Source organism: Daucus carota, chromosome 5 (assembly GCF_001625215.2).
Source record: "Daucus carota subsp. sativus chromosome 5, DH1 v3.0, whole genome shotgun sequence".
Lineage (NCBI taxonomy): Eukaryota > Viridiplantae > Streptophyta > Magnoliopsida > Apiales > Apiaceae > Daucus > Daucus carota.
The window spans coordinates 26158468-26184089 of NC_030385.2; the positions used below are offsets into that span (position 1 = coordinate 26158468).

The 25622-nt window shown below is 33.8% G+C and overlaps 2 protein-coding genes and 1 long non-coding RNA gene across 3 annotated transcripts; 1 reads left to right on the top strand and 2 right to left on the bottom strand.

Moving 5' to 3' along the window:
- Nucleotides 1–746: 746 nt before the first annotated feature.
- Nucleotides 747–11278, bottom strand: LOC108223154 (C2 domain-containing protein At1g53590). Its single transcript, XM_017397269.2, has 13 exons — nt 11075–11278; nt 10745–10943; nt 10544–10618; nt 10079–10222; nt 9886–9981; nt 9650–9781; nt 8572–8724; nt 8454–8495; nt 8249–8297; nt 3087–3179; nt 2823–3006; nt 2311–2437; nt 747–2089 (listed from the first exon to the last, which is right to left on the bottom strand). Exons 2-13 carry the CDS (start codon nt 10859–10861, stop codon nt 995–997), a joined length of 2307 nt encoding a protein of 768 aa, XP_017252758.1. The 5' UTR covers nt 10862–10943; nt 11075–11278; the 3' UTR covers nt 747–994.
- Nucleotides 11279–15117: 3839 nt separating this feature from the next.
- On the bottom strand, nt 15118–16069 carry LOC108222264 (uncharacterized). Its single transcript, XR_001806932.2, has 2 exons — nt 15839–16069; nt 15118–15611 (listed from the first exon to the last, which is right to left on the bottom strand). It is a non-coding gene; the product is annotated as an uncharacterized LOC108222264 (long non-coding RNA).
- Nucleotides 16070–16411: 342 nt separating this feature from the next.
- LOC108220009 (large ribosomal subunit protein eL20z) lies at nt 16412–19939 on the top strand. Its single transcript, XM_017393640.2, has 4 exons — nt 16412–16818; nt 17797–17872; nt 18915–19029; nt 19697–19939. The coding sequence occupies exons 1-4, from the start codon at nt 16602–16604 to the stop codon at nt 19751–19753; spliced, it is 465 nt and encodes a 154-aa protein (XP_017249129.1). The 5' UTR covers nt 16412–16601; the 3' UTR covers nt 19754–19939.
- Nucleotides 19940–25622: the final 5683 nt, after the last annotated feature.

Consider the following 25622-nt stretch of genomic DNA (forward strand, 5'->3'; position numbering starts at 1 on the left):
GGATGATTTGGATAATTATAATTGGATGGATATGGAAGAAAGGATTGGATTTGGTGTAGTTGGAGAAGATTATTATCAAAATTCTCAGTACAGGAGTGATGGCTATAATGGTAACCATCATAGTTATGTGACCAGTGCTTTGGAGGAGCAAAGTTATGGTTCATTGTGGCAAGATACAGATGTTGTAATGTAATTGAACGAATTAATAAATCTTTATTTATGTGTATATATTTCCCTGTTCTCTGTACAAGGAGGTGCTTGATTTTTCAGGCACACTGAATGAATTCAACTGATTTTAGTGTATATTTGTATGTCGATTCTTTTCTCTTCTTCTTCAACGTTGTGTTAATTTTTCACTGATATTGATTAACAGATTTTTAAGTGAAACAAACGTAGCTTTTCAAAAGATGAAAACAAATGTAATTTACAAAAGCCCTTAATTCCTAACTCGGTACGGTTAGATAGCTCAAATGGCTCAGATAGCCATTTTCTGAATACTCTTTTATGAAGTACTCCAAAATTTACAATTTTAGAAAGTATTAATAGTTGTGGTCGTCCGATGATAGATTTCTCAATCTAGCTCAATTCAACTATACTCGAATGCTTTATTTAAAAAAAAATTAATCCGAATGCTCTATGACAAAGAAAAGTACTATACTCGAATGCTCACAAGTACACAGGCTTTTCAAAAACCTTACACATCGAGGAGAACTCATCTCATTTCCATGGAGTAGTTTCTTCCTCGGTAACTAATGAAATAAATGTATTGAGACAAGTCCCGCTCAAAGTTACAAAACTAGTAAATGTCAAGGCTTACAAACTTATTTCAATCACATAACAAATCCCGCAGATGTCCGGAAGTCCGCAACACAGAAGGAACACAAACTTGCGACAACCCCTAAAACCAGTATGATGTACAAACTAGACAACAAACACGACTAAACACCCATATTTTACATCATATTCTGTTACATAAAATCTGCAGACAACTGAACTAAGTCTCGCTGGCTCTTTCTATTCCGTCCCCCTCAGAGGACTTCGGGTTGGAGGTTACATGCTCCTGAACCACTGCATCATTTCCCCCCTCTATGCTGTTTGATGACATTTTATTTGCCTCTTCACCATTGACTTGGCCTACCGGGTTCTCCAGTGAAGGATTATTGGAACTGTCCTGTATAATATGTTCATCGGACTTGAAAGAATCACAACCAATGGCAGGCACCGGATGTGCAACAACTGTTTTCAGTTCAAATCCGGATTCAGACACGGGATTGGCAACAACTGTATTCAGTTCAACTCCAGGTTTCACTGGTATTGGTAAAACATCTTCTTCCGATGAGTCTGACCCAGCAGAATCTCCACAGCCCGCAGGTATTGATCCTAGCTCGCCTTTGGTTTTGTTGGATCCTTTCCTGGATAGTGCACTTTTTAGGCCACGGGCAGAGTTCCCAGCATGCTTCAATATGCTCTTTGCCATGTCTTTCATATGCCCCTTGTTAGGGCTTTCTACGTTATTGCCCTCCGCACCATCTCGGCCTTCCACTTTTGGGGTACCAGGGGAGGAAAGATTGTCCTCAATTACAAACTTTACATTGGTCCCTTTATCATTTGTTGACCTAATGTTATCACGTGGAGTTGAGACCAGAGATTCAAAGCTGCTGCGTCTATCCTCCTTTCCAGAATTTCTACGGAATACTGTTTTAACTTTCTGCAAGCCTCTGCGAACTCTGTGTTTTGAACGATTTTCATCGCCTTCCTGACTTTCATCAGTGCTACTGCTAACATTGCCACATGAACTCTGGGCTGATGACTTTGAATTACTAACGGACTCACTGCCACGTTCTCCTAGTATTTTACTATCCATAAGCCTATCCTTCCCTTTTCTAGGCTCCCAGACTTGTGCAACTTCAGTTCCTGGGCGCTGGACCCAGATTCCAGTCTCTGGTTTCCCTTCATAATCAATAGGCTCAAATTCATCAGCCATTTTTGGAGACTTCTCTCCTAATCCAGAAGAGTCTCCCAATTTAGCATCACTAGAAAATGAATTTTCAGCAGTTGATGGCTCCTCCTGATATGTTTGATCATCCCCCTATACAAGTTACTAAAAATTACAAACATGCAGCTTAAATGTAACACAAGTATACAACTCATTAACACTCCTCCTACAGCTATTTACCTTCAGGCTCCGAGCTGAAATATGATACATGTTTATCGTTAAATTACATACGATCATTAAGGAAAAAAAATAAATCTATGCTACTTTAAATTGCCTTTGGTGGTATACCAGAAATAAATAGAAGTAGTTTTTACCTTCCCTGTAACTTCAATAACAGTTATCGCTAGATGCACTCTCCCCATTTTAATATTCTGGAGAGGCAACCACATCTCATGCCTCTGGCCATCCCGGATATCTTCACTGATGCATACCGAGCAGTCCCTGTAGATCATCAGAGGTCAGATCACCAAAGCATAGGTGAAAGTGGAATGCAAACAATAAAACGAAGTGCACAAACTTAACATGCAAAACCACAACCAGCATAAACAATGGTGGCCTATACGGCAACATTACTCCTAGGAAGCTTAGCACTCTAGAAGGTCATAATTTGATGAATAGATAGATAGAGGAAAGACCTCACAGAAATGTGATATACTTAATCTAAATCTATCTTCAGCCATGTTAATATATAACATGAACAAAAAGTTATACATTGAAGTTTTTTCGAACGCTCCTTGATGGGATAAAGACGTGACTTTAAATATCAAAACACAGTTAAACTATATACACTGAGAGATCGCAGAAAATGTAAGTTGAAAAAACAGACCCTAGTGTGTCATCTACAAAGTGGTCCTTGTCACGAACTTCAATAGCAAGCACATTTCCAGACTCCCATGAAATTATAGGGATCTTGAACTCTTCATGCCACTTTGGTGACAACGTTTTCTTTTGAGTCTTGGTTCTAAATCTGTAAGGACCGAGTTGCCCTTTTATATATGGATCAGCCAGACCTGAACAAGTACCAGCTGTTGCAATCAGAGAAGTGCAGCTAAAGATAGGTCAAACACTAAAATTTGAGCATTAGACTCACCATTCATGTCTGATGGCTTCATATCAGATGCCTCCAAGACTTCTACCAGAGCATGAGCTATTGGCTCCTTTGCATCAACAGTGAACCAATTTTCTGGAAGAACAGTATGCTATTTAATATGAAGTAGAGCTACATGATTTATGAAAAGATGCAGTCAAACTAGCAAGGGGACGAATCTATAAATTTCTACGGAATCACTAAAGAATCAAGCTGATACTTACGATTATTAGGGATGTAAAAGCAGTGGGACTTGATAAATTAGTGCAAGCACCAAGAACAGGTAATTCCAATCCGAACATAATTAACTATGTTCTAATTGATAAAATAAAAAAAAAGGCAGCCGTACACAGGTCTACACACACCAAACAAGAGTATATGTTCATAAGTATCTTCCCCATGAAGGAAGATTAACATGTTAAAATCTCCACATAAAAGGAATATATTGCTCATAGTGCATTTCTCGTCAAGTAGAAAAGTAACCAAGTCATATTTCAAATAAAACGCTGATCTCTACTTGTATAGGATCAGGCAGATGTTGTTAACAGTGTCATGGCATTGGTGGAGGTAATACGTTGGCGTACTATATCTTGTTCTATCTCTATATTATAGAATAAAAACGAAATATCACTCCAACAGTGTTTAATATCTTGTGCTGAAATTGAACACTGCTATATTTTGTTCTAACTAAAGAACAAAAGATAGATGGATCTATAATTGTAACCTCATCAAAAAGTGAAAATAGTGGGGTACTTGATGTAAAGTTATGCTGAAATTTTAAATTTACATTTAAAATAACAGGGGTACTTGGAGAATAAGTTAAATTTGGAACAAGATATAAGACCACAACCATTGGAGACATGTTACCATTTTAGCACCACAAATAACTTTTGGTGCTAATTTATAGCAATAGCTCCATCTATTTTAGCACAACCATTGGACTTGCTCTACGACAAATGCACTTTCAGAATTACACATACTAGTTGATAACCCGTGCCAAGCACGGGTTTAAATAAAATTTTAAAATTTGTTATTTATTAGAATAACGATTTCTTTTTTTAATTACATTATCATATTTTTATTATACCTATTTAAATTATTATTTTTAAATGATATTTAAATTATTATTATTTAATATAAGACTTTCTATATATTAAAATATGATCCTACTTTAAATTTATTTCATAACGAAGTCCACAAATAAGAGTATTCGAGTCCAAAATTATTTAAAAATAATCTACTCGTTTTAATTTTAATTTCTTTTGTCTACAATATTTGTAAACATCTGACAATTTGCAGGTTATGTTCCACAATATAATCGTTGCAATCAAAAGATAAAACAATTATTTTATAAATCACTAAACATTATATATGTTCCAAAATATAACTCATAAGTAGAATAATGATCTTAATGATTGTTAATGTTGAAAGATGTTAATGATTAATTGATAATTATATATTTAAAACTACTTAAATATGGTAAATTATATATAAATTAGAATAACTTAAGATATTATTTATGATTAAACTAAAAGATTATGACTGGTGCTTACTGCGGCTTAAATGCCGACTTTATGGAACTTAACTCTAACAGTATGTTTTATTTTAGTAAAATTACTATGTTGTTTGATGATTTTTAAATTGTGAAAATAATATTCAAGATCAACACATATAAGTTCATTTATAGCGTCTTTAATATTGAACAAAAATTCAAAATTTTAAGTCGCAATTATTTTATTCATTTAATAGGCAAACATTATATATAATTCTAGTTGAAGTTTTTGTAGATCTAACATTTGCTAGTTGTTTGATAAACTGATATTGTAGTTTGACAAAATTAATTAACTTTCCAAAAGTAATTTGATATCAAATATTTTGACGTATGTTTAGAGTTTCGGTTCTATTATTATATGTTTCAATATGGACAATGACTTCATTTTCTTTGAATTTTTATTTGTCAAGTCAGTGTTACCACCGTCTTATTCGTATTTATCCCAATAATTATTATTATTAAAAAATATATGACCAAGTTTTTTGGTACTTTGGTATCAATATTGAATCTTGTTTATTTTAATTCTGAAATATGATAGAAATTTTATAGTTAAACACCATAAAAGTCTTTTTATAGTAGTATAATAATCTTAACCACTATTGAAATTTTTAATAATAAAATCCGAATCAATATAGAAGTCTTTTCATAAAATTCTAATCAATATAGAAGTCTTCGCTGTCTTAATGAATATTAAGGTCTTTAATAATAAAATTCTATTAAATATAGAAGTTTTTTGAGAATAGTATAATAATGACTATAAAATCCTAATTAATATGAAAGTGACCAAATTTTGGTACTTTTGCTACCGATGTTCCACTGAAATGTGGTTTCGCTTATTAATAAAGGGTATTTATGTTCATCTTTCAATCTATAATTACCAAGACTAGGCTATGTAAAATCAAGTTTAAAGTACCGAATAATATAAGAATTTATATTATCTAAGCACCGTAATGCCACTACACAAAAGATAAGCGCTACTGACATACTTTTTGATGGATCATTTCGCTGTTTGCCAAGCTAATTATCAACCATCATTCTACCAAAAAAAAGCCCCCGATTAAATATGTTAAAAGTATGATTTCAAATTTGAATATATCCACAATAACCATTGCAGTAGTACAAAACTACACATCTAAGTAGTGGTGTAGTACTATACTACTTTACAAAGGTAGAAGACCTCATATAATACATATATATACATATATGTAATTGCTCATATACAAACCAAATTAGAATACAAACTACAAACTTAATGTAGGCCCTGACATGAACCTAATCTAATGGCCCCCTAGAAGTCATTACACACGCAATTAAAATACACCCTCTCACACATGATCCCACATAATCCACTCCGTTTTAAATTTGATTTCTCTGTCAATTGGCGAGATTTCTTTTTAAATCTGACTTCATTGTATTTTTCATCTCCCAACAATCAAATTGCATCTATATGTGCTATATTTCAATGTGATTTAGAATTTTTATTTATAGTTTGTATTTTAAGAAAGTTCGTATAAGAGTAAGACCCTTTATGTGTGTGTGTGTGTGTGACCAAATGAAAATTTATAAACACACAACACAATATTTAAGCTTTATCTATTCAAAAATCTTGCAAATATATGAAGTTCTACTAAAGTAAAAAATAATAAAATTGAGCACGTTTCTTCTATTTCTGATAGCTTCCACTGCCAAATTAATATGGACAAATTATAACCCCTTATAACCGTGTGTGTGTGTGGACACACACACACACACATTAATATTAGTAAGAAAACCAAGTGTGTATATCCAATTAAGTTTCATACCATTATGTAATCGCATTCTTAACATCGTGCAAAATAGTAATTACAGAGATGGTAACCAGCAGTCAGTCGGTGGAGTCATGCAAATGGACTAGTGAAGGCTTGAAAGTAAGCCAAGGCAAGACTCGTGTAGTGTTCGTGAAGTGGCAACGCCATAGTACTAGAAGAGGTCTTAAGCTCTCCTTCCCTAAACTTGAGAAAGGCATCAATTACTATAAAATGGTGAGCCAAGTAGCCAGGGAACTGCCTAGTCAGTAAAATGCTCGTCTAGGCATCCATCAGGCTTCCAAGTTCCAACTACTTAACTAAATTAAATTTATAGAAAATTAATATAATTATGAAAATGTTATTATGTCTTAAGAAATTGAGATTGCAATTATTTTCACCAACATTTTAATAGTAATTCTTCAGGTTCATGAGAGGGAATGCTAAAGAATACATCGCGAATGGATATAAGTAAAACCATATAATAATTTTAAGAATATCATCTACATCCATGCCAGAATGCCTAATGGATGTCTAGACACCCAAATCCACAAGGCAAAGCCTATCCTATTAAAACTAAAATCAAGGCAGGCTGGATGCCTGTTGCCTACGCATATTTAATAACCTCAACACCTTGACAATTAATTGCAACTATATCTATAGCATGAATTAGTTTTCAAATTCAAGAAGAAATTGTAATTGATGATATCCCTGCACTGTTAAACTTCACTCGTGGTAAAAAAAATATGCACAAGATGCACACACAATGCTACTACCAAGAGTCAAGAGTCCTTTCTATAGCAAACTTAAGTTAAATTTCTTTTGGTACTCCAGTTCACTTCCAGAGCAAGACTAATTGAGACAATTAAACAGTGTGTTTGCATATTAATATGAGCTTGAAAGGTTTAAGACTTTAGATAATCGTAAATCACTGTTAATACGGCGTCGCCTTGGCGTCGCCATGGCGTCGCCTTGGCGATAAGGCGATAAAAAAATCCATGGCGTCCTCCTCGCCAGTCTACTTCTTATATGGCGTCATTTGGCGCTGTTTGGCGTCCATATGGCGTTTAAGACCGCCATGGCGCCAGGCCCAGCCCAAAAATTATTAATAAAAGGTGGCCCAATAGGCCCAGACTCTTATATGTTATAACTTATAACCTAAATACTAAAACTCAAGTCTCTCCCGTGTGATTACGACTCAAACATTCCACCAGGTATTTAATCTTCTTCCTATTTTCTTTTCTTAGTTCTTATCTTCTTCTTCTTCACTTTCTTAATATACCTCATTACCTATATTTATTAGTAATTACACAGTGCACACCACATGTTTGATAATATTCCTATGTGTATATCAAGAATGTTTGATAATATTTATACTATTTTACATATAATATATGCATATAATACTATATATATATATATATATATATATATATATATATTAAATATATCAGATTAAATATGGCGTCCGCCTAGTCCGCCATGGCGTCCGCCATGGCGTCCGCCATGGCGTCCGCCATGGCGTCCTGACCCTCTACGGTCGCCGTGTCGCCATTACGCCGTATAAACACTGTCGTAAATATCCCACAAGGTATCCCAAACTCTTTTTGTTTGCAACAGTATCGAAGCACAGATGGCCAGAAATATTTGCTATATACTACACTGCTTAAGGGGTAAGAAAAAACAAATATAAACATTTATCAGCTACACAACTCAGGGTATATACTAAAATCCGAAATGGAAAAATATTATTCTATTACGACACTCATTCCAATGTCATAAATAGTGCATTTTAAATGACTTCAAGAAGCTGGGATTTCCTTGGTTACCTGGTTCTGGTGAAGCAAATTTTTCCACATCAACAACCAGCATGTTTGGCTGGAAAAAGTATACTTGTAAATTAAAGACACGCTCATACAATGCTTGACCAGGGCATCAAGAACAGAAATAGTAAAAAAAAAAGGTATAAAATATGCAAGGATAATGCCTTTCACTGCAGAAAGACACGGAGAAACAAAGCCTAAAGAGCGTTACCTCAACAAGTGTCTGCTCAAATGCAATGGCCAGAAGTTTATCCTAAAGGGGGAAAGGATGTTAAACATAGAACAGTGCAAAACACAAAATTTTAAGACAACCAATGAAGATTATATACCAGCCATCCAGCAATTCCAGGAAGTTCAGTAACATCCAGACCATGAGCAACAAGAGGCTTTACAGTTAGTTGGAAGTATGGTGGTTCAACAAAGCACACCCTCAAACGACTAATGAAAGGCCACCGTCGAAGAAATTTAACCCCAACTAAGACCTGCAAGATGGAGGACTGTCGTAAATAGTTTCTTACTAAAAATCCTAATGATACAACTCCATTACAGTTGCTCATCCGCAACAGATTATCAAGATTCTGATTCCGAAATGAAAACAATTAATATAAAAAGGTCAGAAATTGTCAAAATACCACCACAGAAACAAATATGTGTTATAGACTTCAATGATCGAATGGAAATTTCACTTTTTTTTTAAATAGATGTCACACTTTAGCAAAAAATTAATACTATTTAGCAAAAAAATGAAGAAAGAAAATTGACCCATGGTAACAGTTGAACTATGATCTACATGATAGTAAACATGGGTTCCTAATTATATGAATGATACATCACACTGAAAAAATAGAAACTTTTACCATCTGACTACTCTTTAATTGGTTTAGTTCGACTAAACACCATAACAGTAACTCACCTTTCTTTAAATAGATGATTACAGTTATAGTAGTAAGTAGCAATAGATAATACTCCCCCGTCCCACCCAAATGTTTACATTTGGGTTCAGCAAAGGAATTAAGAAAATGAGTGAAGTAAGAGAGAAAAAGTAAGTAAAGTGAGAGTAGAGTAGTGGGACCGACTGATATTTAATGTATATAGATGTAGCTAATTTTTATATTATAAAATTTTACTATTTTTGGTAAGCTCCAAATTGTAAAGAAATAAAAGGGACAACATAAAAAAGAAAAGTGTAAAGAAATGGTCAGGACGGAGAGATTAGCATTTAGCGAAGAGAAAATTAAATAACAGTAATAGTTGATGTTGAACTGTTATCCACTTGATAGCAAACAGTAAACAAGAGTTCCTAATTAAATATATGATCATCAGTTCATCACAGTTGTAAAATAGAAACTTTTACCATTTGACTACTCTTTAGTTGATTTAATTCAAAGCACCATAACAGTAACTCACCTTTCCTTCTACATGCATTCCTGTTAGATGCAGCTTCGCCCACATCCCAAGACCCACCCTTCTTCTGAGTTTCACTGCAAGTATTGCACTCATGTCATCTGCAGTAAGGAATTTCATTCCTAGCTCCAAAGCCTGCAGTTGAGTAATATTTCAATAAATACAAAACATGAACCCCTAGATACATAATACATAGTACATCACAACATATCCACCAGGCCTGAGCCACGATTATTTACCAAATGGTCATCATCACAAGACTGTCGAAGAACCCTTATATCTGTAAACATAGGGGGTGACCTTCCCATATACAGATGTTGAACTGCTGCATCTTTCTGCAAATATGTATATTTATCCATATTACTAACTAAATATGGCCCATTACGCAGACAGGGTAAGGGATTTGATTAAAGCAAAGCAGGAAAGTCATACAACTGTCCATGGTTTGTACTTGTGCAAGAACCAGGGTACAATAGGAAGAAGAACTTTCTGTGAGACAATCTGCTCCATGCAAACAGACCACATCTTTTCAACGGCATGGTTCAGCCAACGGACTGTTTCAGAATCTGAAAGCACCTATAAATTTTTAAAAAAAACTCAGAACCCGACCATCCTCCATTAGTCACTGAATTAGCAATAAACATTTCATAACTGAATTTGCAAAGAACCTGTAGAAAAATCAAGGTCTACCAACTAGATACAGATTAATTAACAACTCAATCCAAGACCTGACTGGGTCACTAAATTAGAAACAATCATCATTCAAATACTAAAGATTGACTTCAAAGCCATTGCCTCTACCAAATAAATGTCTAACAAACAGAAAAGTAAAAGTCAAACAATCACATAAAAGCCATAGAATACACACAAAAAAAATCCTAATAGTTTGACACACACCCTTCTTTGATTAGCCTGTCTTCTTTCTTCAAACTGAACTCTCTTCCGCAACCGCATCACATAGCGTTCATGAACCTTCACCCAAAAAAAAAAAAAATCCAATTTTAAACCAACTAAAAACATTTAAATTCCAAAAAAAAAAATCAATTATTGTCAAATCAAAAGTCACACTTGTAATAACATAGACAGACAGATACATACCAAGTAAAGATAGATTAAGGAGATAAAGTAGGCAACAGGGTGGAACCAATTGTAAGTAGAGAGCAACCAAAGCACAAGTAACACAATGCACACATGATGTAATAATGATCCCTCCATTGCTACCGAACTTCTTAAGCCTGACCCGACCCAAAAGAGACCCGAGATCAAACTTGAAGCAGCAGGTGCCAAGAGTACTTCACTGCCAAGAAATCAATACAATAATCCTTCAGATTAAGCAAGACCCATCAAAAGATTATACATATAAACACAAAATACACGCACAAAACACACTTATGTATGTGTGTGTGTGTCAGTGGGTTGAGATTGAACCTTTATGTTGCAAAAGTGGATGGCATGGATTGACTTAATGGGGTATTTCAAGGCGGTGAATATAAAGCGTTAATTGAATTTTACGGCGATGGGGTAGCCGGAAAATACGTCGGCGGCGACCGAAATGAAGAGGATGGTCGGAGGGAGATTCAGAATAATGATTCGAAAAGAGAAGGGGTGTCCAAGTACACATTTGCGAGGAGCACTTGATATTATTATTATTTTATTTTATTTACGCAGGGCAGTTAAAAGCACGTGGCAACTTCGCGGCTCATACGTGTCCAAAACATCCATTCAAATAATTCAATACGATCCTTTTAAATTAAAATAAATCACTTGTTGGCTGTTATCTGTTTTTTATATATTTTTTTGATAAATTGCTTAAATGCCAATATAAGTGTTTCATAATTTTAATATGGATGTAATAACTAATGTTCTTGATATTGAATTTGCATCCTGGCATAATTTATATGCAATTTGAAAGTCCTCGAAGGACATAAATATTTAGAACTTCATATTTTGAAATGTATGTGTATATATATATATTTGTTATAAAATAATATATTAAGTGATTGTCAAAAGCTTAGTCAAGAAGACTCGCAAATCTTATCAAGTAAGTTTGGTGAAACTTACTAAGGAAGACTCGCAAAGCTTATCAAGGAAGTATGGCGAAACTTATTAAGGAAGACTCGCATAGCTTATCGAGGAAGACTTACAATACTTACTCGAGAAGAATCGTAATACTTAACCTAGAAGTATTGCAAATCTTAGGGTCTGTTTGGGAGTGCTGTTAAAAATTGCTGTGCTGTGAGAGAAAGTGCTGGTAAAATAAGTGCTGTTGTCGAAATCAGATAACTGTTTGGTAAATTTTTGATATTTACTTATTTTCAGTTATAATATAAAAAAAAATAATGATTTTGGTGAGGTTTTATAATGAAATATATAACAGCATTCTGCAAAAGCTGAAAAGCAGCTTTTTCTAAAAGCATGGGAGGACCTGCTTTTTCTAACCGCAGCTTTTCAGCTAAAAGCTACTGTTCGGGAAAGCTGCTTTTAGATTTACCAAACAGCTTTTCACCTGTTTTTCAGCAAAAAGCTGCTGTTGCTGTCTGCAACAGCAACCCCAAACAGTACCTTAGTTAGGAAGAGTCATCGACCAACCTCTATAAATAGCTGGTTCAGTTGAAATGAATTCTATTTTGAAATATTCTGAAATACAACTACTTTCTCTCTCCATTTCCTATTCTCTTTATACTTTCAAGGATAGTTTCTTTTCTATCGTTGTATAGTTTAATAGTATATATTACAAGATTTACAACAATATTATAATTATTCTCAATATTATGTATACAGGCACTTGCTCAAATGAGAACTTTCTTAAAATGAGAACCGTGAGAACTTTTTTAATTAATCAAAATCTCATTCATTTGAAGGGCCCCGCCAGGGGCACCTTCGCAAAAAATGTATATCATTAAGGTCTCCACCTAGCTAGCCGGAAAAAAAAAATAAAAAAAAATCACTGATGACGTGGTAGTGGACTTTTCTTTTTGAATTTTTTTTTTGACTAGCTAGGGAGAGACTAGTTTTATATACATTTTTTATATTGGGTACTCACTAGTTTGATGTTTAGATTAGTCAAAATATGATAAATTAAGGAAGTTCTCGCGGTTCTCATTTTAAAAAGTTCTCACTGAAGTAACCCTCTATGTGTATATATCTTATATTCAGTCTTGAACTTGTTTTTAGGGGACATAAATAAATATTCATCAATAATACCCTCATCACATGCATAAATATTCATAACTTTTAATTTTGAAAAACAATTATATACTGTATTAAAAGGTTTTTTTTTATAAATAATCAAGTTAAAAAGAATTTTTACAAAAATGCTATCATTTCTTAAAACAAATTGTAAAAATACACTGTTCCAAAAGATATTTGCAAAAATACGGTGATCGCATATACAACCGTAACTGCAACTGCCAGCAACCATATATGCAACCACAAATACAACTTTAAAAAAATCGGTTGAAAATTACATTTAGTTGTATAATAAGTTGTAAGTGGAGAAAAATGAGTGTTCCTACCGTGCTAGTATCAATATCACAAAAACAACTCCAGAACCGACTAAAAACAATTCAGAAATCAACTCGCACAAAACAAAATTATTTAAATATTTTTATAAGTTTCACTCAACTTTTGATTACTCGAACTAATGAATTACTTTTAATTGGAAGTACAAATACAAAATTTCTCTCAATTTTAGATGGCTAAATAATTATACAAATTTTCCTAAAATGTAAATGTTTGAATTCAGTTCCATCAAATTTATAAAATTAGGCAAGGGGTGGAATTTAAGAAAATTAAATTATTATAATATAGAAAATGAGTAAGGTTATAAACTTGCGATTATTTAATTGATTGATAAATGCAAATAAGCGGATAAAAATTAGTGGACGTAAGTAATTTTATACTATAAAAATTTACTACATCGAGAATTTTTGAAATACAAAAGAATAAGCGACATTGAAAAATGTCGAGAGAAATGATATTCTTTTTGCCCGTTTATTTTTATACAATTATTTTGAGACGTCCTTTTTAATTGTATATATTCTAGTAAAAATTTATAATATAAAATTTTATTTATATATTATATTTAATTTATATATTAAATATTAATTGATTTCACTATTTTGTTTTTCTCTCATTTTTTTTTACTAAATTATATTTTTTCTAATCGCCACGCGCACACGCCTGAGGGAGCAGAACGGAGGATGTAAGTAATATTATTTCGGAATTGAAAAGTCTCCGATGTGCAAGTGTTTCAATCTTTCGTATAAGCTCTTGGGACGTGTGATTAAATAATCCAGTCCAATCGACCTGAGGTCACATAGGTGTATAATATAATCTCTTTTTTGTCAGGAGGTGTATAATATAATCTTACTTGTATAGTTACACGTGATTATCTTTAAAACTGAATCCCATATTCCCATGGAAAAATTTGATTAGATGAGATTTTGTTATGTTAATGTTAAACAAAAGTCTCGGTAGTGCCGCAGCTGGCTGGCTATTTCGCCCTTTTTGTCATGTTGTGTTCATGTGCATCGTCGGCACACTTACTTTACTTTATTATGCTGTGCCCACTCTTTCTCCACCTTATCCATTGTGTTGCTCGGATTAAATAGCGTTTTGATCACTCAACTGATCGAAAATTTGTAATTAGATCATTCAATTTAAAAAATTTCTAGTCACATCATTATACTCCCTCCATCCCAAATTAGATGACCTCGTTGACTTTAGGCACACAATTCAAAATTCATTGACCGCATAACTACATGACTTAATTTTAAAATTTTATTTTTGCAAATAAAAATTAAAATATGAAATTTTCATTTACAAAAGAAAAAACAAAAAAATAAATTTCGAGAGTAGACGGTCAATGCATCTAAGGTTACGTGCCCAAAGTCAACTAGTTCATCTAATTTGGGATGTAGGTAGTACTATTTAAAATTTCTATTCAGGTTACTGGTTATTACACTCCGTTAAAAAATCAACGGAAAGCTGAACTTATATAAATCTATCGTGGCATGTGTAATATGTTGAAGCGACATTTTGATCACCCAACTGATTACAAATTTGCAATCGAGTCATCAAGCTCAAAAATTTTCATCTAGATCACCTATCATAATATCCCGTCAAAAATGAAAACAGAAAGAATTAAAAGTTATCATGACACACTTTTTTTCTATCTGAAAAATTTAAAAACTTATTAACAAAATAAACAAATACACGCGCATAAAATAAATAGTTTCACCCACAAAAATTTAATCTTTGTCCACATCTCTTATTATTTATCTAACTTATTTCGTCAACTTCAACCTTAGTCACAAGTTAATTATTTTCACTTTCTGAAAAAGAAAAAATCATGAGGATAAAAAGCTATATATACGCCTCTCAACTCCCACTTCAACATATTGAAACACCTCTCAACTCAACTCCAAACAATCAAAAACCGAAAATCCCTTATTCTCGTTTTTCGATCATCCCAGCAAATTTTAAATATATTATCACAAAATTTGTCCCTTAACAAAATCTCTAATGGGAACAATAGTTTCCGAAAATCAAAATTTTAAAATGGGTCAGCAAGTCTCTGGCACTAGCCCCGTGCATGATGATCCAGTTAGGCCCAAATTCATGTTTGATTCGTCAATCAGTACAATTCTGGAGTAGAAAATCCACGTGTAGAGGTTTAAGCAGCCAACAGAAGGGCTGTCAAACGGATATTTAGGATACGGATACAGCTATATCCGAATCCGAATCCGGGAACCCAAAACCGTATCCGAATTCGTATCCGAATCCGGAACTATCCGGGAAAAAAATATCTGTATCCGAGTCCGGCGGATATTATCCGGATACGGATAATATCCGAATCCGAACCCATTTTTCAAAAATTGCAAAAATTTTATGAAATTCACGGCTCCATGGTCCAGCCTCTCTCCGGCTCCAAAAACGGGTCTTTGTAGTGCAGATGATAAGACTGAGATGAGAAATACATTATGTTAGTGTGTTATATGACAATAGGCATCGGTGGTTAGATACTGATTCTGTGAACCATTAGTAAACAATGAGGAAGTTTGTAAGCAAAGTGTGTGATGGAATCTTAAAAGGCTTTGAAGATAACAATTCACAGTTTAAATTAGTGATATCACATACCCTAATTAACTAGTTACATAAAGAAATTGAATTTCAGATCGACAAACTAACCTTTTTCGTTAATAAGGATTGAGGGATAAGGCGTGGCTCATGAGATAGGATGAGATTTCGAACTTGTCGAGGTGGGTTCACGGCGGCAATAAGTGTTTATGTTCACGGCAACGAAGTGAAGAGGCTTGTGCGATTGTAGAAGACAGATCGATGGACAAGGGTTTTGGTCTTTTTGGACTCTTGGGGTCCGTAGTCTTTACTTTTCCATTTTTATCTTTACGGCTTTATTCAGTGAAGTGTTATATTTTTGAATATTAAATATAATAAAATATGCATATGCTTAGTTTAGTTTATAATATAAATATTATTATAAATATATTTTAAACCAAATAAAATATTATATTATACATAATATTTATTTATTTATTTATTTATTTTTCGGATTCGGATATTTACGGATTCGAATGTGCCTGTATCCGTATCCGTATCCTAAATACTCGGATTCAGATACGGATAATATCCGGTTGACGTCGGATACGGATAATATCCGTTTTTTTCCGGATACGAATACAGATATTTCGAACGGATATCGGATTTTTCGAATTATTTTGACAGCCAACAGTCTAAACAGATTAGATAAACACAACATCTGATCACGACTAAAATTGTCTCTACACACGACATCTTATAAATATCTCTGTCTATCATCATTACATCAACTACCATTTTGATCTACAAAAAATAAGTACCATCACAAAGTAGATTAATAAAATTCTGGAAAACCCCAGAAAATTCACACAGATTATTACTTGAACTAAAAAAAATGAGTGAAGAAAAGGGTGATTATCATTATCACCACCATGATGAAGAACAACCACCAGCAGCAGCAATCCAGTATGGTACTTTTCAAGGGGTTGCTAATTATCCACAGCCCCAGCCAGCTATGGGCTTCCCCCACCCTGCTCCCCCGCCTGGACACTATGCTCAGCCCACTTCACAGGCCCACCATTATGCCCATGGCTACCAGTCTTCTGTTCCAGGTTTGTTTAAATCAACCCTTGTTATTGTTTTTGTATATCTGTGTGTTTTATTTGACTCAGCTGTTTATGACTTTAATGTACTGATATTAGTTTATGGAATTTGTGGGAAGTTGCCGAGAGTAGTGGATAGTGATATTGAATTGATCATGATTCAAGGATTAATTAATGATGTATTGTTTTTGATCTAATTGATTATGGGTTTGTCTACTGTGTGCTCATGGTGGGCACATGCTAAGCGCGAAAATTTATATGTTTGGGAGATTTTGATTGGTGTGGTGGTTGTATATTAGGGGGTCCACCATTATTAAGATCTTAGAGCCAATAAAAATGAGTCCAAACTTATAAACTTCTGCGCACGCACTAGAAAAACCGATTGATTATATAGTTTTGTAATTTGTTATTTTTTATAATTACTAGAACTTTGGTTGAGATGATATGATCGATTAATCAATTGTTTGGGTAGGATCTTGACTTTTTGATAAGAGGATGTGAAATGATATAAATTTGTTTGAAAGAGCTGCAGGGGGGGACATTAATACTTGCTGGGGATTCCAGCTGTGAACTGCTTGATGTGTTTGTTAATATTATATTTTAGTTACTGTCACTTCAATATTAAGTAATGTGCGGAATGTTAGATTGCTTATTAATTAAGGTGACCTGAGGGCCAAATAGGGACTTTGATTCAGTTCTTGATTGTCAAGGTTCATAGGTTTCATCATATGATCTCCCTCATGGCCATTGTAAGGTCCTTGTAGAGTTGGACATTGGGCCACGCAGGAGTGTGACAATTACTTCGAGCAATTTGTACTTTATTTAATTTTTAGACACCGACCAGTTATATATTCTTTGTGATTCTCATGTGCTGTCACAGTAATTTCTCGCGAATGTACCTTGCTATGCATTATGCTTGAAATACCTGGTTTAAACATGTCCCTTGAAGGCTTTTATCCTATATGCTCTCTCTTTTTGATGGCCTAGGGTATGCAGTTGCTGAAGGAAGACCAATCAGAGAGCGCCGGCTTCCTTGTTGTGGTATTGGATGTGCCTGGTTCCTGTAAGTTAACTTTTGATACTGTATTTCTGTGTCAATTTATTTAAATATAAAAATAAATTGCAACCAACTTTAAGAAACTTAAAGGAAAATATGGTCGATATATATAACTAACCTAAGTTCTCAAGTAAACATGCTTTTAGCGATCAATCTACTTGTTATTAGTGTTTGTGTATAGTTGATTTAATTTTTATGGCAGGGACAGAAATCTAGTATAGTCTTTTTCTGTTCTACCTACTGCAAGATGTTCTTTTCTCCTTGAAGCTTGAACATCGGTACAAAGAAAAGTCACTTGTAATGTTTCAAAGTCATGATATATTGTGAAAGCTATCTTCTGCTACAAAAGCAAGATTCCTAGCTGTATTAGTATCTAATAATCACAAAAATAAAGCGATGTCTGAGTTTTCACTGAAATAGGTCATGGCAATTTTGATGCTTATAAAGCTCGAGAACGATTGCCTTGTATATGGCCTGTTTGGTTTAGCTTTTTAAACTCCTAAAAGAGGATAAAAGTACAAACACTCCCGTAGTATTGTCATCTATCTTTTATGTCACCAGTCTTACATTTAACTAGTTCTGCATCCTTATGCTTTCTAGACTAGCATTATATCAAAATCAAGCTCAAAGCAAAGTCATTTTTGCATGTTCTTTGCAGATTTAACTAGTAGCAGAGCTACAGATTAATTTAATATTGTTCTGGATTCACATAGTTTGCATAGTTAGTTAGTCACTACTATATCAGTGTTTCTGGGATTTACAGTCTAGAGTTGAATGTAGCTTTTTAGTCAAAAGTTACTTAGTCGCAAACTTTGCTATGCGCTTGCGTACACAATTATTTAAGAAAGTAGCGTCTATATTTGAGATCATAAACACAATTACTTACCAAAACAGTATAGCTATGCTGTCAGCTTAGAAAATATATGTTCACTGTAAAAGTTTATTTAACAAAGGTTCTTTTGATGGTACTATTTATTTATCTACAGTATAAATATTTAAATTGTAGTAACTTTTGAACATGACACCCCTTACCTTTATATTTTTGAAGGTTCATAATTGGTTTCTTTCTTGCTGGTATCCCTTGGTATATTGGTGCATTTGTTCTACTCTGTGCCAGATATGACCATCGGGAGAAACCAGGATATGTTGCGTGCACTATAGCTGTAAGTCGTCTTTTTATCTCAGACCAGTTACATAAGCAGAAAATATTCCGCCTTTGTGTAAATTTATTATTGCCGCAAAATGCTGGGTTCCTGTCATTTATAGTGCAAAGCGTGTTCCTTTTACTCTGCATTTTGTGCTGAAAATGGGATTCTGTGGTGTTAATATCATTGCTCTCCTGGATACTCTCATTCATTTTATATCCTAATTCTCCAGAACACAAGCATATGGACTATTGGGCTGCTTTGTTTATTTAGAAATATTAGTTCCCGATTAACTTTTTTCCCTGATATAATTCATTTTCCATTTTTTCAAATTTACTGGATCGGCTGCACATCTTCTACTGTTCTATGCCTGTAAAATATATTACTACACTGCCTCTCTAATCCTTAGGAAAATTATACAATCTTTTATTTTTTTTTAAAATGGATGTGTCTGGAGACAATGGAACACATTGGTACTGTACAACTCTAGATATTTTGCTATATGTCTGCCACTCGCCTGTTCACGATTATCCAAGTGAACTAGGAGGAACTGGCAGATCACATAAAATATTAGTACGAGCTAGACAGCTAGTTTAGTGGATGCATTAACATTTATATCAAGCTTTATCTGACACTCGGATTTGATAGCCTGATAAAGCAACTAAAACTCCTCTTGTTTTTGCAGGCTGTTCTTGCTGCTATTGCTGTGGTATTTGGTCTGACATCTGATGAGTGGGATTGATGCTTATGTGCTGAGGTGGAGCTGCTTCTTGTAAAGTTGGTATTGCAGATATTTGTTTTAGGTTGTACAATTATTCATAGCTATATGTTTTTTCCATGTAAAATGTTGACTTGTTATGTTATTGAACTGCATTGAACAAGTTTGTTTGTCACAGGGTAACAAATGAGTATTTTATATTATGGAGTACTAAGTGCATTGTATTTACATGTATATTGACAAATATACATCCCACTCGTATGTTGTATATTGTAGACATACATCCCACTCGTATGTTGTATATTGTAGACATGTGATTTTATAAAAATGAAAATCGGGGATATCAATGTTAACCGAAATCCGGAAGAAGTAAATGTGAAAAAGTAGATGGGGGGTGTTTTCCTCCAGTTGCCTTTTCTTTTCAACTACAAAACAAGAATTTATTTGGAGTAAAAATTTCATATTTTATATACTATTTTGAAGAGTAAATTTTATTTTGCATTTAATATTTAGGATGATTTTTCAATTTGATCTCACTTATAAAACATAATATGTTGCATTCCAAGTTTTCAGTTTTTCCATTTTGTACCTTTTTAACTGTTTTCCAATTCTCAGTTATGCCCCTGCCATCCGTTAACTTTAACGGAAATTTGGATGGAAAACAGTCAAAAAGGTGCAAAATGTGAAAAATCGTAAATTTGGGGTGCAACATGCCATGTTTTATACACTAAGATCAAATCAAGAAAACATTCTAAGATATTGGGTGCAAAGTGGAATTTACTTTATTCTGAATGTCTGGGAGTGTTTTTATTATCTACAAATCATTGTATGCATATAGTATGATCACTTATTCTTACAATGATATATGACCCTGACTTATTCTTATGTGATAAAATGTCCTCGAACTGATTGATATTCATCGTATTAAATATATAGAAATTCAAAATAGAATCACCCTTTTCACTAATTCATCATCAAAATAGAATTGTCCGTCCTAGTCAATTTATTCATCATAACGGAATCACCCTGATCAAAATAATATATTTGTTACACCATAATTAAGTACCCATGTCAAGAATTTTTGTCAAAATGGAATCACTAACTCAATTCAGGATTTTTGTCAGAACAAAATCACGAGCTTAATCCACAAATGCATGATGTAGGGTTTTGCTGGGGTTAAAATAACAAAACGCTATACGATCTAACGTTTTCTTCCCAAATTGAAAATACTAGATTATCAGACGTTAATAACTGTTATTTGGGGCCATTGTTTTGAACTCTGTTATTCAGGACATTACTTCCAGATTTTGTGAGATCTGGGACCATTTTTCCATTTGCTGTGTATATTTTCATACTCGTTTATGTATAACTTAATCTCGTTGCTTCCAAGACACAAAATCTAATACTTTCATGTTATTGTTGTTCTCAAGATCAAGATCTCCCGTACTTGTGTTTTCAACATGCTCGATTTCTATTATTCTTTCTTCCATTTCGAATATTTTCACACTCAATAAATGTAACTAGATGTATAAGACATTAAATTTTAGATGCGAATATTGCAAGAATCCTGATTTGTTATGTGCACGTGCGCATCTTTCTTTACTGTACATACTTTTATATTTTTTACAGACCTTTTAAGCTCGTCATATTGTTTATCCAACTCTCAATATAATCTCATATTTACGTAATCTAAATTTACAGTGACGAAAAATTTCATAGTATAAGAAATCACAATTATCCTTGAAATTGTTATAAACAATTTTATATTTTACGTTTCCAACCACATTATATATTTGGGCATGATTTTATCAATGAAAAACATAGTCAAATGGATGATATTCAAAATTTAAAGGAGAAGTTGTATGTTCAAGTTATAAGAAAAGTCATCTATATATGTTCCACTTATATAGTTATATGTTCTGGTTGTTCGTTGCTCTTCAATAAAAAATGTTGAAAAAGCCATTTATTTTCATCCACCCCTACATAAATAAATCTAATTTGATTATTTGGGAAAAACATGAACTATAAGATGAAATTGAATTCTCGTAAATGCGTATTCGGGATAGAATTTGAGATGTTCTTAGATTTCATAGTAAATCATTGACCTTTACTTTAACTTGGACTTAAATGAGCTGGACTACGGTTTAAAAGACCCGAATAGCAAAACATGATTAAACATGGACTTTTGAGTCTTGAGCCTTGGAACTAAAGCTCACCCTACCTATAAGGTAATGTGAGCCCAAGTTGCAAGGGTGAACCCAATTTTGGGAAGGAGAGATAAATGATATTTGGGAGGTAAATTCTCTGATATTTGAATATGTTCTTGTGGGAAACTTTCATCTTCCATTTGAGGGAGTGTCTTTGGTGTAAAGATGCCTTTGGTGTAGGGTTTTTTTTTTCTCTTAAGACTATATTTCGTATTCTGATGATTTATTATCCCCGAGGAGTATCAAAATGACTTGAACTCTACATTCTAGTGAATTATTCTCATGAGAGAGTTTATAGGCGACTCTTAGAAGATCCTTTTTAAAAGGACTTGCTTCCACAGGGTTGTCTAAATCGGAGAGTAAGGACATGCCTTTTCATTTGAAAAAGTCATGAGGTTGATGGTAGTGGGTAATTCGGAGATTCCAAATCCAAGTTTGATTTGTAAAGTCTCGAGATTGTAGCTGAACCTTCAGGCCGTACCAAGTCTTATCGTATAAGACCTTCTAGAAAAGTGTTTTTTTTTTTAAGAAAAAGCAAATTCTAATATATTTTTTATGCTATAAAAACTATGTATGACTTGACATTTTTTTTTTTGCCAAAATTTAGAGCAGATTTCATTAATACGAAAAAGATTCAATCGGGACAAACCCCCAATTGATCATGCAACCAGGTTGAAAAACAAATAAACGAGCTAAATAATTAGCCGCTTTGTTTCCGGATTGCTTAACTAACTGAATACAAATATTCTGAAAATTAAAAATGAAGATGATGGTTTCTTGTGCAATCCAACCTGCATCTCCTCCGAAATCAGTAGCTTCACAATTGACCCTCACAGTAATTTCATGGATAGTACAATGTTCAGAGGACTCGGTTGGCCTCATGTTATGAACAAATATATTTTGTGAGAGGTGAGCACATGCGATTTTCACTACTGTTCCAAACGCAACCCAGCTATCTACCTGCCGGATACCAGCTATAGACCTGCCGAAAGTTTTGTTGATGCGAGTTCTCGGGATCTCCCAATACACCGTAAAATTCATTTTCAATACAAACACGTCGCATAAAGCGAGACACATCGCACAAAGCGAGACACTCAAACACACAAATAATGACTCAGACATAAGACAACGAAGAACTCAAATGAGTTTTCCGAATTTTGTGGAACAAAACTCGATTTTATTGAAGAGAAAACATACAAAGAGGATTATTGATTGAGAATTGAAAAGAAGAGAAGATGTGTTGTGTGAATGAAGAATGGGTGGCGGGAGAATTGAGATGGGAGGAAGGGAGATAGATAGGGATGGATAGAAGGGGTGGAGAAGGAGATGAAGGAGGCTAGGGTTAGAGGAAGATGGAGCGGCCGACTCTCATGTATGACTTGACATTTTAGGATAAGAGATTTGTGTAGAAAATTCTAGTTTTCTTTATATCTACAATCTTCCACTACCCTAAATCATAAAACCACCACTCTCTGATCTTTTATGAGATCAAGAATTACCATCTCAAATCTTGATTTTGGTGACAACTTCAAATTTTTTTTACTACCAAATTCGTTTGTAAACATTATGCATATAGGAATATCATGAATCTGCCGCATATTACTTGTCATGTATAAAATATATATCTGACTCTTAATATGAAATAATGTGATTTTAAATCTCATATCTATTTCAATATAAATCAGCCTATTAGCCTGACCTTTTAATAAGAAATCAATGTAGAATAATATGTGTAGTTGATTATTCTCCACTTGAACTCAATGTTTTTGTTGAAGTTCTGCAATGAAACCTTGATATTCAATAGTAGAATCTGATAAAATCAAAGTGCTTGACAGTGTGTGCGATCAAATGCCTTATAAAACAAAAGAGAGACAGTATCAGGGTGAAAAGTGCAACTGTTTTCTCAATTTTTTGCTGCTGTTTGGATGTACTAATTTTAGTTTTTCTTATTCATTGTGCTATGTGTTTTTGTTCATTCCCATCCCTTCCCCTGAAATATATGGTGCGATGATTCGGACTTGGGAACACATTCTGTGCTTGTCATTGGAGCCGCGGAGTTGAGTTAGGTTGATAAGTTAAAGCCAAATCATGGTAGAAGCTCTACCTACCTATATTTGTTGCTACTGAAATTATGCTCCCAGAAACTATGCATGTGTTTCTTTGTTAGACAGTTGTAATCAAGATGAAAATTGGCAAATTAAAAAGTAGAAATTATTACAAAACAGAGAGTAATCAAGTCTAACATGGGGTACATTGGTCCCCAGTCTATATGTTAATAGGCATAACATGATTTATGTACTTGATTTCTTGATTACTTAAAGCAGATGCTTTAATCTCTTGTATTAAGACAAGGTACTAGGTTCCTAGTTTTCTTGATGGTCCAAGTCTTTTTGATTTGCCCACTTAATTATATATATTATACGTTTCATGTTCTTATGCATCCGATTTATCAGCTACTAGTAGTTTTGTCAGTGCATGTTTTTCGTCACTCGCACCATCATCATTTCAAGCAAAGGACAAGAATATATACATGGGAATTTGTATATAATTGTACTACAATAATAATGTATAATATTTTCATGCATTATAAATTATTGATTCATAAATATGTATGCTATTGATTGAAGAAAAAGGATTTGTTTAATTTAGTAAAAGTCAAGGGCGTATATAAATAAGCAAGTAGCTGGGGAGGCTAGCTAGATTGAGTGAACAAGATGCAGCAGGACTAATATACTTGAAACGTGATTTTGACAGCCAGTGAATTCCCCAGAAATTAAGTGATGTGCATGTGGGTGATGCCTGTTATTAATTATAATCTGTGTATCAAGAATTCAAAATCCTAGTTAATTAGGAGCAAGAATAGATTAGTGATGTGTTAATAAACGGGGAACACAAACTCCCTCTCCCTCTGCCTCTACTTATCTCAACACTTTTGTTGTAGGAATGGTGAACACAATGTGGAACATCTTAACTGTTGGATCTGGTATTTACAGTCTGCACTCTGCAGGATGAAACCTAGTTAAGTTGTAGTACATGCCTTGGTTTCATTTATTTTTCAATTTTGCTGCTTCTGCTGTGATCTACAGATTAAAAGATAATTGCAAAACACATCCCTTTAGTTCGGGCCAATTGCACTTCGTTACCTAAACTTTAATTAATTGCACAATACATCCCTTGACATATTTTGGCGCCGCATTTTTAACCCTTCTGGCCTGTATTACTATTTATGTCTATTTTGACATATCCCCGTGAAAATTAAAAGGATGAAATAGAATCAGAAATTATCTAAAAGGTAATTTATAGGTTCTTAACTCTGTTTTATTTTTTTAATTAACATAGTGATAGGTCAAAATAGACGAAAATGGGTCAAAAAGGTTCAATGTGTGTCGCTAAAATATGTTAAGGGATGCATTATGTAATTATCTAAAATCAACGTAATAAAGTGTAACTGGGCCAAACCAAGGGATGCGTTTTGCAATTAGCTCCATGGATTAATGTACTCGGGGACAATCTGGGGAACTCGGGGCACTGAAGATCCCTGGTGGAGTTAGAAATGAGCGACAACTATATTTTGAATCTTCTGATCATTTGATCTTCGGAAATTAACAGATTCATTTTTGTCATCTTTCCAGTGTTGATTCCGTTTCAAGTATCACATAGTGATGTATAAACCTGATTTCTGGACT

Coding starts and splice junctions, on each gene's coding strand:
- LOC108220009 (XM_017393640.2), top strand. CDS start 16,602: ATGAGTGAAGAAAAGGGTGATTATCATTATCACCACCATGATGAAGAA. Junction 17,873..18,914: donor ATTGGATGTGCCTGGTTCCT/GTAAGTTAACTT, acceptor ATATTTTTGAAG/GTTCATAATTGGTTTCTTTC. Junction 19,030..19,696: donor ATGTTGCGTGCACTATAGCT/GTAAGTCGTCTT, acceptor TTGTTTTTGCAG/GCTGTTCTTGCTGCTATTGC.
- LOC108223154 (XM_017397269.2), bottom strand. CDS start 10,861: ATGGAGGGATCATTATTACATCATGTGTGCATTGTGTTACTTGTGCTT. Junction 9,782..9,885: donor CTTGTGATGATGACCATTTG/GTAAATAATCGT, acceptor ACTCAACTGCAG/GCTTTGGAGCTAGGAATGAA. Junction 8,725..9,649: donor GAATGCATGTAGAAGGAAAG/GTGAGTTACTGT, acceptor TCCATCTTGCAG/GTCTTAGTTGGGGTTAAATT.